At 41.9% G+C, this 14,917-nt stretch overlaps 1 protein-coding gene across 2 annotated transcripts in view; it reads right to left on the reverse strand.

Annotated features, from left to right (window-relative positions):
* Positions 1 to 14,917, reverse strand: part of ADAMTSL1 (ADAMTS like 1) — a 703,777-nt gene continuing 688,860 nt past the window's right edge. For both annotated transcript variants that reach the window (XM_060237245.1, XM_060237246.1), the window contains 5 exons: positions 14,161 to 14,341; positions 9,427 to 9,634; positions 5,204 to 5,313; positions 2,550 to 2,770; positions 1 to 304 (listed from right to left, as the gene is read on the reverse strand). In XM_060237245.1, the coding sequence (XP_060093228.1) occupies positions 198 to 304; positions 2,550 to 2,770; positions 5,204 to 5,313; positions 9,427 to 9,634; positions 14,161 to 14,341 (827 nt within the window). In that variant the 3' untranslated portion in view covers positions 1 to 197. The remainder of the gene's footprint in view (positions 305 to 2,549; positions 2,771 to 5,203; positions 5,314 to 9,426; positions 9,635 to 14,160; positions 14,342 to 14,917) is intronic.

The following is a 14,917-nucleotide window of genomic DNA, read 5'->3' on the forward strand; positions in this document are numbered from 1 at the left end:
TACAAAAACAATTCACTTAAAAGGTTGGTTTTAAAAAAATGGGGGGGGGAGAGGAAGGAGAGGAAAAATAAATAAATAAAAATGGGAAATGAGGCAATTCTATTCCAATTTTTTCTTTTTCTCAAGAAGCCCTTCTCATAACAAGGCAGAGCAAGGCTGGTGGGTGCCAAATTCATCCTAGTGTTCGCTGCCCATCTTCATGCTTTTCCACACGTCCCACAGCAGCGTGATTTGAACTGCGTGAGTTGGCAGAGCTTCAGCTGCTTCACCTTCTCACAGTACCTGGTGGTGTCTCTGCACTCGACTAGGAAAAGGGGGGAAGAGAATAATTGATTTTTTAAAATGGAAAGTTGAACTCTCTTCGTTTTGGATCTTATTTTCTGGCTAGTTATAGACCTGGCATATTTCTTGGCTTTCTTCCTCTCCCATCAGTCTCGTTTTATTACAGCTCCATTATTCTGCCCAATTTGTTACAGTCCTGCTTATGAATGATCATGGAGAGGATGGAACGTAGGATCATGTATCAGGTTGAGTTTCCCTTACTACCTTTTGGACCATAGGATTATGATCTGTTTTTCAAAAGAGGGTGAAAAACGCTGCCCAGGACCTAGCAGGAGACCATGTGCTGGATAGATTTGGAAGGAGAAATTGCTCTGCTGAACTCACTTCTCACCATCAGGTGTTGAATCAGAAGAGCACAATGCAATAAAAAACAGGTACGATAATTTGCAGGAGCTATAGGTTCTCTGTGTGGGGCAGAGCTCAACAGTCACAGCTATGGAAATGAGAGATAGAATAGCCCCAAAGAACAGCAGAAGATTGCCTGAATCTTCAGGAAATCAAAACCTTCTTGAGGAATATCTAAGTTTCTCAACGTATTTCAAGACACAAATAACTGGAGTTGGCCTATTTCAATATCTTCTGATTACTATTCCATAAAGGATAAATACAGAACTTCATTTACCATGACAATCTGCTGTGCTTTGTGTGAAAGAGATAATGTCTTCGTAATGTCTTGCCAACTGGTGAGAGAATTTTATTGTGCATAACCTGATCAGAACTCTAGGGAAGCAGTGGAATGGTAAAATTAGATGCATATCAAATATGCTACCTGTACAGGCCCACTTCTATAGGGTGAACTAGCTCAAAGTATTTGTGTATTCAGAGAACAGCTTTCCCCAGTGATTGTAGTGCTAAACAGGAAGCCAGATGTGCATATATGTGAAGGTATTTCTGTTAAAATACACAAGGGGAGGCCTGGCTCTATGGTGTCACTCTCAGGTTTTGCAGGGGAGGGGGCTAGCAGCAATCAGTCTTTAGAGTGGAAATCCCACCATACTTTGAAGCTGTCAGGCTTACTGTACGTAACTCTGGGTGTGAAATTACCCTTATTTTATTATGTCAGTGCTACATGCCCAGTGAACTGTTACCTTACAACTTCTTTCACTTCTACAGCTTAATGGTTCTTGTTAATTCCAACTGATATTCACTCTGGTTTCCTTTGTTTCCATCCCAGTCATGGAATATATAATTTCTAAAAAAGGTGCTTCTAAAAAGGTAAAGGTAGTCCCCTGTGCAAGCACCGATTTGTTATGGACCCATGGGCTGATGTCACATTATGATTTTTTTTTGGCAGACTTTTTTACGGGGTAGTTTGCCATTGCCTTCCCCAATTATCTACACTTTACCCCCAGCAAGCTGGGTACTCATTTTACCAACCTCGGAAGAATGGAAGGCTGAGTCAACCTTGAGTCAGCTACCTGAACCCAGCTTCTGCTGGGATTGAACTCAGGAAATCAGCAGAGCTTGGACTGCAGTACTGCAGCGTACCACTCTGCGCCATGGGGCTCCTAAGGTGCTTCTAGAAGGAAGCAAAAAAGTGCATCTGGGATGTCAATCAAAGACAAAATAATTCCTAGCAAAGGGGCTTGAGGCAACCATCTCTCATTAAGTGTTATCTTCACTGTGTAATGTTTGCTGAACTTGCTGGATTCCTTCAGCAAAAAGCAAACAAAATGCCTTTCTGAATCAGACCAAATGCTGTGTTTGACTGTGGCCAAGGTAGATCAGAATGGCTAGCAGCAGTGTTCCTCTAGGGTTTGCCCCTTCCTCTGGCAATCAGAAGTACACTGCTTCTAATCATAGCACCTCTGTTTGCCTTGTGTTGGCTCTTGTTTGTTAACAGTCTTGTGAATTTAGTTAAACCATCTAAGTTACCAACCAACACTGCACAGTTTTGGTAATTCATTATGAATTTGAGATCAGCACAGTCACCATCTGGCTTGTGGGTGTCACCTATGCTGATTCAGCATGCTGTTTAATTGCTACCATTACTGAGGGAAGCAATGGTCTCAAAAATGCACTATAGGCAGGGAGCTGAAAGCTCAGTGTTTGGGGAACTAGGCAACAAGCACCAAGTTTCCTCCAGCAAGAATAAAAGGCTATCATTTCTGAACATTTATGAAGTGCATGGGATCAGCGGATCTGAGAACTATCACTCCATCGACAACGAATGGTGCTCCCCATCCCGTTCCCCTTAGAAGACGTACTGTTTTCGCATGGGGTGATGTTGCAGCGTTGCCAGTTAGCAGGTCTTGGTCTCCAGGAACAAAAGTGCTCTTGCACAGGTTTGTTGGTGTGAACACGCACACACTCCACTCGTCTTGACTGGAAGCCATAGTTTCCACAGGTAGCTGTACACAGAGTCCACAAACTGACCCTCCAGTGTACACTGCAAACATCTGTCCAGCAGTTCTGTATGCTTAATGGCCTTTTGGTAAAAGGAATAATACACCATTAAATAATACCTGCAGAATTTTTTTAAAACAGCACATTAATGTGTTTTAATGCATTTATATGTTTGAATGGAGAATGGCAAGGAGTTATGTAGGGCATTAAAATTCCAGTTCTAAACACTTGGAAGTTTGTCCAGGAACTCCTCTAGCTTCTGAGATTTCAGCAGGTGTTGCCCCTACACATTTCCAAGCATATCTTTATAATCCTAAGAGCTAGAAACTTGCTAAAACAAGGCAGAGATTTCCAAGAAGCTGAGCTCCTTTCACACTCTTAGTCCACTACAGCAACCTTCTACAACAGGATTTTCCTGTATGAAATGGGTGAGGAAGGATGGTTAATGTTTCCTTTTCTGTCTTAGTGTACCTAGCCATCTACCTAGAAATGACATTGATCCATATTTATTCATTTTACAAACTAGGAAAAACAATCATCAGCTGAGCTGATGAGTGCTGAGGGGGCTCAAGGAAACAGATCCAAGTCAACCAGATATATCCAAGGTCAATATCAGAAATGCTCACTTTGCCTTCCTCTTGAACCTGCTTTTCATTTGGCTCACATTTCCATGCAAGTATTAAGTGTACTGACTGGATTAGTACTCTTGAGTAGATATAGAAGAATCAAAATGATAAATGAGAGCATCGTTCCTCAAACCGGTGTATAGGAACCCTTGGGGCACTCCTCTGTATTATCCTATCTGGCTAATTTGAAAACACAGCCCTCTTAGTTTTCTAGGAATAGACAGATACTCTCCATCTCAGGGGATGGGGATGGAACTGGTTTCATCCCCTCTTACGAAGAATACACTTATCGAGCCACCTTCCCCTAGTTACCAGATCAATTCAGAGAAATAGTCAGATAATGCACTGATTGGGAGAGACAGTTGCACTGGCATTATGCCAATGCATGATGTTACTTCTGGTGCAAAACTGACAGTAACACCAGCTCACTGTAGGATATGGGTGAATCCTAGAGTGTTTGCTCTGACATGATGACATTACTTCTGGTTTTGTACCAGAAGTGACAGTGTACATTGGAATGATACTGGTGAGTCCCCAGTTCCCTTCCCCAGAAGCCTGTGAAGTAGCAACATGAACAGAGGCTCATGTCAGGAGATGTCCTGCTGTAGCACTCCCCTCCCCCACTCTTCCCTCACCTGCACTTTCATTATGTTGTGGGTGGGTGTTTCAGGAAAGGGAAGGCAGCTGAACTCGCATTCTGCTATAGTTTTGACTAAAAGTGGATTTTCATCTTTTTGTGTAAGATGAAGTCCTGGTTCTCTGGCTTGTCTCAGAATTTTCTGCATCAGCTTATGAAACCGCATCTAATAAACCCTTTCCACCACCACAGGGCTACTTCCAGTGTAATGGTTTGTCAAAGCTGAACCATCAGATCTGAACTTTGTGGTCAAAATCTGGGGCCCCGGCTCATTGGTTCATGAGTTGTGGCAGGGAGCAGGCTATATATCTTTGAAGAATACACTGCCATCTGAAGACAATACATCCAAGTGTACCACTGGGTTTTCCTCTTTGGATATTGATTCCTACTGGTTCCTTCTCATAGTCCCTTTTTTTTTTTAAGTAAAATCAGCTTTGCTACTATAACATGTACAAATGGGGCCCCCACAAGACTCACATGGGGAAATCCCATCCGCCACCCTTCCCTTACCTGTTGAGCCCTGGCATGGGCTCCCTGCCAATATCAACCCCTTTCTACCCCCATCCCCCAAGCCTGGTTCAGATCCAGGACTCTGCAGCTGCTTCCAGGTCTGGCCATGGCAGTATCACTGTCCAGGAGCCATGCTGGAACTTGAGTGGCTCCTGAATGCTGCTGTTGCAGCCAGGCCGAAAGCAGCTCCTGGATACCACTGCAGCTGGCACAAGAGTGGTTTTTGGGTGCTGCCACTAGGCCTGGAGAGGTTCTTGGATGCCACAGCTGCAGCTGAGCCCGGAGCAGCTCCTGAGTGACACCATGGATGGGCCAGGAGTGGCTCTCAGACTCCACCACCACAGCGGCTCCAGGGCAGAGGAGAAAAGTCTATTGTCTTTGTGTGCACAGACAACACTTGTTTTGGGGGATTTTAAACCCCCAATGATTTTTTTTTTTTAGTTTCAGATTTTTCTGCAAATATGCAGGGTCCTCCAACTGCAGAAATGACTCTTTCATGTGGCTCTGATCTACAGATTTAGATATCCATAGATGGGGCCACACTTCACTGAGTATATGATGTATTCCTCTGTTGCATGAAAAGATGCTACTCCTTTTTGTGAATAAAGTCACATCTTACTTTTTGCAGAAAATTGTTCACAATAATTAACAATTAGAATTGATAAAGAAAACATAGCTTCCAGATTCAAAATACAAATACCATTAAGTTAAAACTGATGACTAAGATATCACTGGGCTTTACCTTGGAAGGGAGCCACACTGGTCAGCAGATACAGATATTCCATCCCTGGTCTGACAGAAAACTTGTCTGTGCTGTACTGACAGTCTTGATCCAACACATGGCCCATTACACTGTTAATGAAGAAAATCATACACTTAGTAGAACAAATCTACACTGTTTGTACCTTGCCACCATGCCAAATGTAATCCACTAGCCCTGTATGAAAACATTTCATGGGCTTGATAAACCTGTATTTATCACCTGCCCAGGACTGTAGAAAAAGGGAGTTTCTTAAGTACCTGGTCAGTAAAAAATACATGGCTGGAACATGCATTTCTAAAAAAGGGTGTATTGCTTGCAAATAAGATGCTCTTAATATTTTGCTGCAGACTTCAAGATACACAGCTTGCCTGATCAATTATTAAATTCCAGGAAAGCAGTCATCTTGGTGTGTTTCAGCAAAACCAATAGACTCCTGTAGCACCTCAAAGTCTGATGAATGCATTATTGACAAAAGATTTCATAGGCTAGAGAAAAGCTGATGCTGCAGTGAAAGGCCACAATACGCTTGTGAGTCTTTAATGTGCTAAAGACTATAAAATTCGTTTGTATTTGGGACCAACAAAAAGTTCATTCTTTCTCACACACACATCCTCTGCCTGAAGTTTGTGATCCTCACAGGAGATTGCACTCTATCCCCCACTGCTGGACATTTTACAACTCACCATTATCATAATTTACAGGAGAGCAGTTAATAAGACAGAACTAGGGCAGATATGTTTCCGTTAAAAAGCATTAATTGAAAATTGAGACGATTAACTGTAAAGTCCTGGAAACATAACAACTGCAGCCTATCAACTTCTCATAGAGAAAGAGGACATTTCAACAGGAATAAATCTGCATTTTTTTTAAGGATTTAATCCCTCCCTCAGTTAACTGTAACATGTTATGAGCGACCAGTGCTTGGTTTCAATAACCCTGAACTGCTTCAGTGGAACCAGTAAGGAAAAGCGGATTGTTATGGTAAAAGATATTACTGGGAACTAAGTAGCAAAAGTATAGTGAAGTGATATCTACAAATATTCAAGGGAAAAAATGGTATGAGAAGACAAGAGTAGTACTGAATGCAGATTTCTCTGTATGTTCCTTTATTCCTTTGGATTTTCACCAAACAAAACTCACCTCAGTTCTTTAGCATTAACATAGTAAGATGTCACTTATCTGGACCAATTCATACCTTGCTTTTGCTAGACATATGTTGGGTTGGATTTGTCCCACATAACTTTTGTGAAAAACAGATGCAACCATTCCCAGCTTGTCTTTTGTAAAAGGGAATCCTGCCATTTCTGTTACACTCAGGATATGTACACTGGGGCCACTATCCAAAGAGATATCTTAGGCCACAGCGTCCCTAAGGGTACTTATCACAATACCTCTCTTGCCCTGTCATAAATGGAGTCTCTTGATTTCAAAATAGTTGTCCATAGTGTCAACTATTTTAGTTATAAATATGAGGAAATCTCTGAATCATTTCAAGATTGCACAAAATTCTCATCTCCAGGGCCACTTCTATATTCACATCAAAAAACAGGAGTGGAGGAAAGGTAAATTTTTGGAGGAGACTAAGAAAATCTGATTATTTTTACTGCACTTTGGGAAAGGTTATGATTGAACTTGGCCAATAAGAACCTGATATCCCCTTGAGTGAACTGTATGATATAATAGTAAAACATTACTGATCCATAGCCAGTAATCTGTTCTTAATTGTAATCAGAATAATCAGTTTGTAGGCCCGGTTGGGAATACGGCTGTATAGGTTTACACAGAGCTCAAGATACTCCCCCTTGCTATGGTTGGAGAAATATTTTATTAGAAAGCCAAAAGGTCAGTTGATGAATTCAAGCAACTTTTGATAACTGAGCCTGGATATGACATCATGGTATGATATAAACCAAAAGCTACCTCTACAAAGGAACTGGAAGACAGCACACTATGTAAACCTTACCTGAAATTCCAGAGAAAGTACAAATTGGACAATTTGTTTATGTCTTTTTGAGGAAAGATGAGATTTTTACTAATGGATGCAGCATGATAGTTCAATCAAAGCCTGAGTGAACATTTTCCAAAATACACAAAAACAGACCCCGCCCTCTTACAGTTATAATCAGCTAACTGAAAGAAGCAAATCTAATTTTCCTGGAAAGGAGTGGATACTAGGCAATGGTCCAACCAATGAATGTTCTTTAGAACAGATTGTGTTGTCCACATTGTAGTGGTCACATCTCTGCGTGATGGTCTTTAAATGAGGAATTAATTGTCTTCCTGATTCCATCAGGAATTATAGAATAAACATGACTCGTAGAGCCACACTGGCTCTACTCCTTGAGATAAAGGCTATTTCCACATGGATTATCTTCCCCAGAATCAATGTTGTTGGGAGGCAGAATTTTCTCCTGCTTCCTCACTGCATCATGAAGCATGCGTGCACCTCCCTGAGTTTCCCTGAGTTTTCTCCAGTCTTTCTCAACACTGTTTCAAAGTTTTGGGGAAGATAACTTTAGAGAGTGGATAGCTGCCATGTGAGTAGGAAAATTTGGATCTTCCCACGTCAATGGCAGCCATTTTCCCTGACTGTCCCTGTGGCAGCAATTTTTTTAAAATATTTGGTACTAGAATATATTGTATCAACAACTACTGTAACAACACATTTAACAGGTTTCCTGAACTTCCATCTTTCATTTTGTTCAAAAAGTAACTCTCAAGCTCTTTCCTTTGTGGAACTAGAATGAAAATGGCATATCTTCAACAGAAAGGGCCAGAGACATTTTTTTAAAACATGAAGGCTAGGAATTCAGAGCCTGTTATACCTACTGTTATAATGTTATATTGATATAACAATATTCTAGTGGCATTGGGAAAAACTGCAAATGCCCCGAGAGCCCAGGGAAGTGGGGGCTGCTGCTGGGGGGACTGGGGCAGGGAAACTGCAGAGAAATCTGCCATGTGGAAGCCCCATTTCAGCTGCACCTTATTAAAAGTCACACTAGCAATGGGGAAACCACACAAGTCCATCCCACCTGCCTGTGTTTAATTTGCTGTTCTTTTTTAATCGGCCTACCATGCCATGATCAGGACTACACTAAGCACACTGACTTCAGTGGAACATTTAATATCATCTTTAAAATGCAGGTTCTTCCGATGATTTGAACTTTTTGTGTTTTTAATTTTTATGGAGCACTGTACTATTAATGTGATGGTCTGACCAACTAGCATATTGAATTGATCTTGCACACCCAACAGAGATAGCACAGAACAGGGGTTTCTAACCTTTTTGAGCTTGTGGCAACCTTTAGAATTCTGATACAGCATGGTGGGCAAACCCACAAAATAGCCACTGCAAATGGCAGATGCAGGAGGGGGAGGTAGCTAAAAAATAGCGTTGCCAAGTCCTACCTGGAAGCTGGTGGAGGGGGCGGATCCTGGATTCTCTCTGGGATTTTATGCCATGCATACAGTGTAATGACATCACCCAGAAGTGACATCATCATGTTGCCAATGTCAGGGGGGATGCTCTAGTTTTTGGGCAAAACTCTATGGTTTGTAGCTAATTTGGCAATAGAGTTTTGCCCCAAAACTAGAACATCAAGGTGCTATCATCACATCACCTTTCAGGCAAGTTGGGGATGGAATTTCCCCCTGCCAGCCAGCTGGCTGGAGGTGGGGAAGCACCCCAGAAAAGCAGGGGATCCCTGTCCCTGGTGGGGGGTCTGGTAACCCTACCACAAAATGGCTGTTGGGGCAGATGCTGCTAAGTCTGTACAGCCCATCAAATCTCCAGTGGCCAAACAGAAGCCTTGCCTTGCCCATAGGCACTACCTTGCCCTTCCTGCCTTCTAAGAAGATGTCAGAAGACTTCTAAGCATAGAACTTAACTGAACATATAATAAAACTGAGACTCATTTGTTCTTTCAACAAAAGCATTTGAAGTCATCAAAAAGCCAGTAAATTGTATTTGCCTTAATTTGTTTTTACGATGTTGTGCTTTTCAATATTAACAACTTTATTTTTCTTGTCATCACAAGCAGTCTGAGAGGTAAATGACTGTGATCTTCATTTCACTATTTGCTATCCAGCTGAGAGAGCATGACACGCACAAGGCCATCCAGTACAAAAACCTGCTCTATTCATACCTTTTTGCTGGGCCTCCTCGTTATCACAGAAGACTAGTAGTTCCATGTTCTTACCTGTCCCCAAGCAGAAGTGGCCCATTCCACACACAGCTGTCTGTTACAGCTCTGGGTATCTACAGGGCGCTTGGCAACCTGAGCACATGCATCATTGGACATAGGGACTGAGTTGCCTGTAGCTGTCAGTTTCTGGCATGTCACCCGCCGGTTTTGGATGCCTCCACCACAGCTTTGTGTACAGTGGGACCAGGATGTCACCATCCATCTAAGTGGGGACAAGGAGAATGGTGAGGCAGAATTATGGACAAAGAACCAAGAGAGAGTTACAGTGATATTCCAAAATTATACATCTCTTACTCCCCCATTTTTCACTCATCTTACTGTCATTTCTAATAAAGACTCTTTTCTTGTACAAGAAGCTGGTAAGACTGATAAAATTCAGCATCTTGAATCACAGCACATGTGGAATTCAGCCATGATAGAATTCTACCACCATTTCAAGGCTTTTCTCAGGGTGCCAGACTTTTAAAACATAATCTGTTATGTTCCTTAGTCTACAGTATGACTGTGGTCACACTATAGGCTTGGTGGGATACGGCCATGCATCTATTTATACAGTTTTATTTTTGTAATGGAAAAATTTGACCAGATATTCCACCCTAAACCAGCTTCACCATGTGCTTGCCCCATGGTCAATCATTCAGATTGTCGCAGCACCCTTTTCCCCCTTCCACCCATGCGTGTAAGCATGTATCTGAAGCGCTGACTCCTTTTTGACAGCTTCACAATACCTCTGCCAAGTATTCCAGCCCTGCTGAGCCTCCTTCCCTTTCCCTCTCTTTCTTGGAATACGGGTGTGTGTGTTAAATGCAGATTTACATGAGAGTAATCCCATTGACTTCGGTTCATATACTCTTGTGTCAGTCATGGGATACTCTCCAACAGCAACTCAGACACAGAAGCAGAAGAGAGGAGATTTTTTTGAGGGGGGGGGGGTTGTTGCTCAAAAACTACTCCCTTGGGGACTCCCAATCCAAATGACTACTCAACCATGGTGATTGACAATGCCAGGGCTGATTATGTGCTCAGTGCTACCTGATCCAAAAGGAAAAAAAAGAGGTGGAAATTGACTTTGTAAGAGGGGAGTTCAGATAGTTGGAAATGTGGGGTGAAAGCGCTGGCATCTTAAAGACTGGACTTTCCCCAGTGTTTGTTAACTCCACTTCAAAGACTGGGCAGAATGGGGTGCCGATGACTGGTGCATGGAAGGCAAATGTCACTGTATGATCAAACTTTTAAAATCCACAAGGGTACTGAAACAATATCAGGTCAAACTGCTTGTATGACTGCAGCCTATGAGAAATATCTGTGCAGTGCTTTCCCTAATCTTGAAGATATTTGCTTTAAAACCAGCAAAATCATCTTTTGTATGAAAGTTCAACTGGAAATAATGGTTTAGAGTCAATTTGTTCCCTTGGCACCAGCTTGCTCTTGATGTTGGAGAATAAATGCTGAATCTTCATGCAGAATCCTAAAGGATGTATGTCCTCCTTTGCCAGAAGGGCTTGGAAGCTATCATGGCAAACAACAACTTCAAGGATGCTGGAATATCTCCTTAGTACATATAGTTTGCATTCCTCAGGCACATATAAATTTCCTGGCTGACATCAGAAATCCACCCCCCTCAAGCTTTTGTCCTGTTTGCAGAATATTCCTGGCTGCCATCCTCCTTCTTCCAATCTGAGACTGAACAGGAAATTCCCTCAGTCCAACATTCCATCTCATCTGTGACTTTTCTTGCAATGAACTTGCTGTTCCTATGAGCCAGTTTTCATTTTCTTGATTCTGAATTTTTTTTGGCAATCACAGAAGATGAGTATTCCAAATTTCAGTTTCTTAGCTGTTCTAGAAATATCTCAAAAATTTTGGTAACCATACCAGCAATGACTGAGCACAAGTACATGTTATGTGTAGATCTATGATTATTTTTCCTGATGACTTAAAAACAAAAACATACAAAGCAGCAGGGCTTTTTTTTGTAGAAGGATCTCCTTTGCATATTAGACCACACACCCCTGATGTAGCCAATTCTCCAAAAGCTTACAGGGCACTTCTTACAGGGCCTACTGTAAGCTCTTGGAGGATTGGCTACATTGGGGTGTGTGACCTAATATGCAAAGGAGTTCTTGCTACAAAAGAAAAGCCCTACGAAGCAGCTGATGCTACAACGCAAAAGGGGTGCTGGGGGATAGGGGCTCCTTAACTCCTTATTTTGCTTTCCTGCTGATAACTCTCACCTCTAAACTGATTTTATTTCTGCTAGGGAAAAAATTATGGGCCTTCATATTTTCCCCTTGCTCAGCAAATGTGTGTACATGTTGTCAAGTCTTAACCGATGTATGGCAACCAGCAAGGGGCTTTCAAGGCAAGTGAGAAACAGAGGTGGGCTGCCATTGCCTTCCACTGCAAAGTCTTCCTCAGTGGTTGCCCTTCCAAATTCTGACCCTGCTTTGCTTCCAAGATCCGACAAGATCAGACTGTACCATGCTGCAGTCCCTCCCTCTCCTTGATGATGACTTTTGGCACAAAAACAGTGTGAGGGGATGCAACTCCTTTCTTGTTCCCAGATCACAGCTTTTCCAGATAAACTGCTTTATTTAAATAAAATCAGGAGGTAGTAGAAAGCAGAGTTCTGTTTTTAGATAGGTAGGCATCTTGAACAATATTATGAGTGCAAACCCATGCAGATTTGCTTAAAGGCCTTAGACTGCAGTCATTCTACATAGAATTGCTCTGCAAATCAGGGAAGGACACACAGAACTTGGACACCAAGGAAGTTAAATGCTTTTTGGTTTCTTTCTTCTCAGGCAACACTGTGGACCTCATGATGAAATCAGGATGCATTTGATCACATAGATTTTTGGAACCCCCAGATTAAATTACAATCTCTGCAATTAACAGTTCCAATACACCATAGTTAATAAAACATTTTGAAGCTATAATAAGACTGTGCAGAAAACAGTATATCCCTGCTAGCCTTTGGGTGCTCTGAAGTAGACAGGCCCTTCACACTCAGGGGGTCTATCGCTCATTGCTGGTTGTTTCTGCTTCTTGTCAGAATGCTGTGAAGGAGCACACCCTTTGATGGAAACGAATCACAGCCACATGTAAATGAGCAATCTTTAGACAGCAATAATCCTGCACATTCCAGGAAAGCTGGCACTGATAGGCTGGAAGCTGAATTGGCCGAGGTGGCCTGCTAATTCAGCAGTGTAATGTCTGTCTGGAAGATGACGGGAGAAAATGGAAGGGAAGTGATTATTGGTTCCATGGGAGAATTTTGGTCAAGCTGGGAACTCTGGACAGCTCAGCCTCATGTTTCTTTTCACAATTTATATGCCCTGAGCAAGGGGAGGAAAACCCAGCATGTTACCCAGAGTAATCCTGTTTCTGCTTCTTAATTACTTGATGGAACAGGCAAAAAAGGTGCTGGCAGACTCGGCAGATTGAGCAGAAGCAGTTGATATTTGTTTTCATTCTTGTGCTGCTAATCAAGATGCCACTGTGGAAACAAATCAGGGAAGGAAAAGGAAACATCCCCCATGCTTCTTTGTGTCATACTGTTTGGAAAGGTCAGATCCACAGCTTTTCTGCCCCTTGTAAATTTTAGTCTTGCATTTTCAACCTTTCTGCTTCCCAACATACACATTTCATCAGTTTCTTGGGAGTCAGGAAAGCAGCACGGGCAGCACTGTAGCTTAAGAAGGGGCTCGTGTACATAAATCATTCCTGTAGAAGTATTCCCATCAGCAAGTCAGGCTGTTGCGGATATTAATGAGCATGTTTCATATTTCACTAACTCTCCTGCTCCCAGCTGTTCCTTATGGTTCAGCTGGCCATCCAGAATGTTTTTGCCTAATGTGGAGAGGTGTGCAAAGCATTATGGAAAAGTAATAAAATGGGAGACATTTCCATGGTAGCCACTCCATGGTCATCATGATATTTCCTCAGTTCACAGCTCGGCTGCTGCTATTGTCAGAAAACACAAGTAAGATGACAGCTGGAGGTCAATCATGCACGCTAATGTGGATGTGTAGCAATTTTCCTTCATGCAAACCATTGGTCTCATTCTGCATTTTTTCCAGAGTGGGAGGCTGAGGTGCAAACTCTCCCCAGTTAACAGGTCTAGGAACTGTTACAGACAAGGCTGCAAAACACAGAGCACAGTCTGTGTAATAGTTTAGTTACAGAAGCCCTGGCCATTACAAAGCAAAGCACAGAAAAACATGGTCCTCAAGACTGGCTTCTGAATACTGCTGAGAACCACAGCTCTCATGCATGAAAAAAAAAGCAAAATCCTAGCCCTCATGATGGGAAAAAGAAAATATTTGTGTGCTGTTTACTTTGTATTTATTCAGATTTGGGACTGAGGTTTAATATTGGGCATCTGCTGCTCTCACATATTTAATACCTGTGTTCTCACACCCTGTTGGTCACAAGAAATTCAGAGACAACTGAAGACAGATTTACCTGATCTTCTCCTTTGGTGTTTGCCAAGGAAAATGGCCCAATTGTTTCCAGTTTACTAAAGATTCTCTATCTGATTTTCTACAGGGGATTCTTAACTCACCATAGGTAACTGGTGAATGGTTATTACAGTTCTGCAACACAATCTCCATTTTAGTGCAACTGTGTTTGATTAGACAAACAGTGATTCAAACAATCTGAAATATATTTACTTTACAGTGATTATTTGTGATAGCTATTTCACATTTCAGTGGAAGAACAAACCTTGATGGGCAGTCTCTTCTGTTACAAGCAATGGGTTGTAGATTTGGTTTGGGCTTCTCCAGGCAATGGGATATGTTGACTTGGGTTCCACCCAGTAAGCATTTCAGTTGGTGATGCTGTATTCCCTTCTTACCACAAGAGGCTGAACAGGGTGACATCTTGTCCACAGACCACCAGTAATCTGTTGCAGTAAAGCAACAATGATGATAAAATGAGTAAAACTGTCAATTGGTGTTTATTAGTGCTGCCAGAACCATAGCCAGGCAAATAAAAAGTTGCAAGCCTACAAAAATTGTTACTAAACATATACCATGATAGCCATTTACGGCACATCAGTAGCCAGAAAGAAAACAAAACAAAATGCCCAGCACTCATTCAAATAATAAAAACATAACTATTGGGAGGCAATTTCAGCTCTTCAGTCTTCTCAATTCTATACAGTTCATCCCATTTACTTTTAGTTAATTTTTATCAATTTACAATGGTCCAGCAACTGCCATTATAATTAGGGTTGGCCAAGTCTATCATAAACTTTGCTTGCAAGGAAAATAACCTTCCCTTATTTCTCACTTCAGTGGCTCTTTTATGTGCCATCAATAATATGATACATCTCCAATATTATGATTTCTCATAATCATTTCATGACACAAGCAGGTGATTCTCTGGGATGGCTCAGTGGTAGAGCAAGTGCATTGCATGCAGAAGGTTCCAGGTACAACCTCTGGATCTCCAGTTAAGGGATCTCTAGTAGCAGGAG

This window comes from Heteronotia binoei, chromosome 4 (assembly GCF_032191835.1).
Source record: "Heteronotia binoei isolate CCM8104 ecotype False Entrance Well chromosome 4, APGP_CSIRO_Hbin_v1, whole genome shotgun sequence".
In the NCBI taxonomy this organism is placed as follows: domain Eukaryota; kingdom Metazoa; phylum Chordata; class Lepidosauria; order Squamata; family Gekkonidae; genus Heteronotia; species Heteronotia binoei.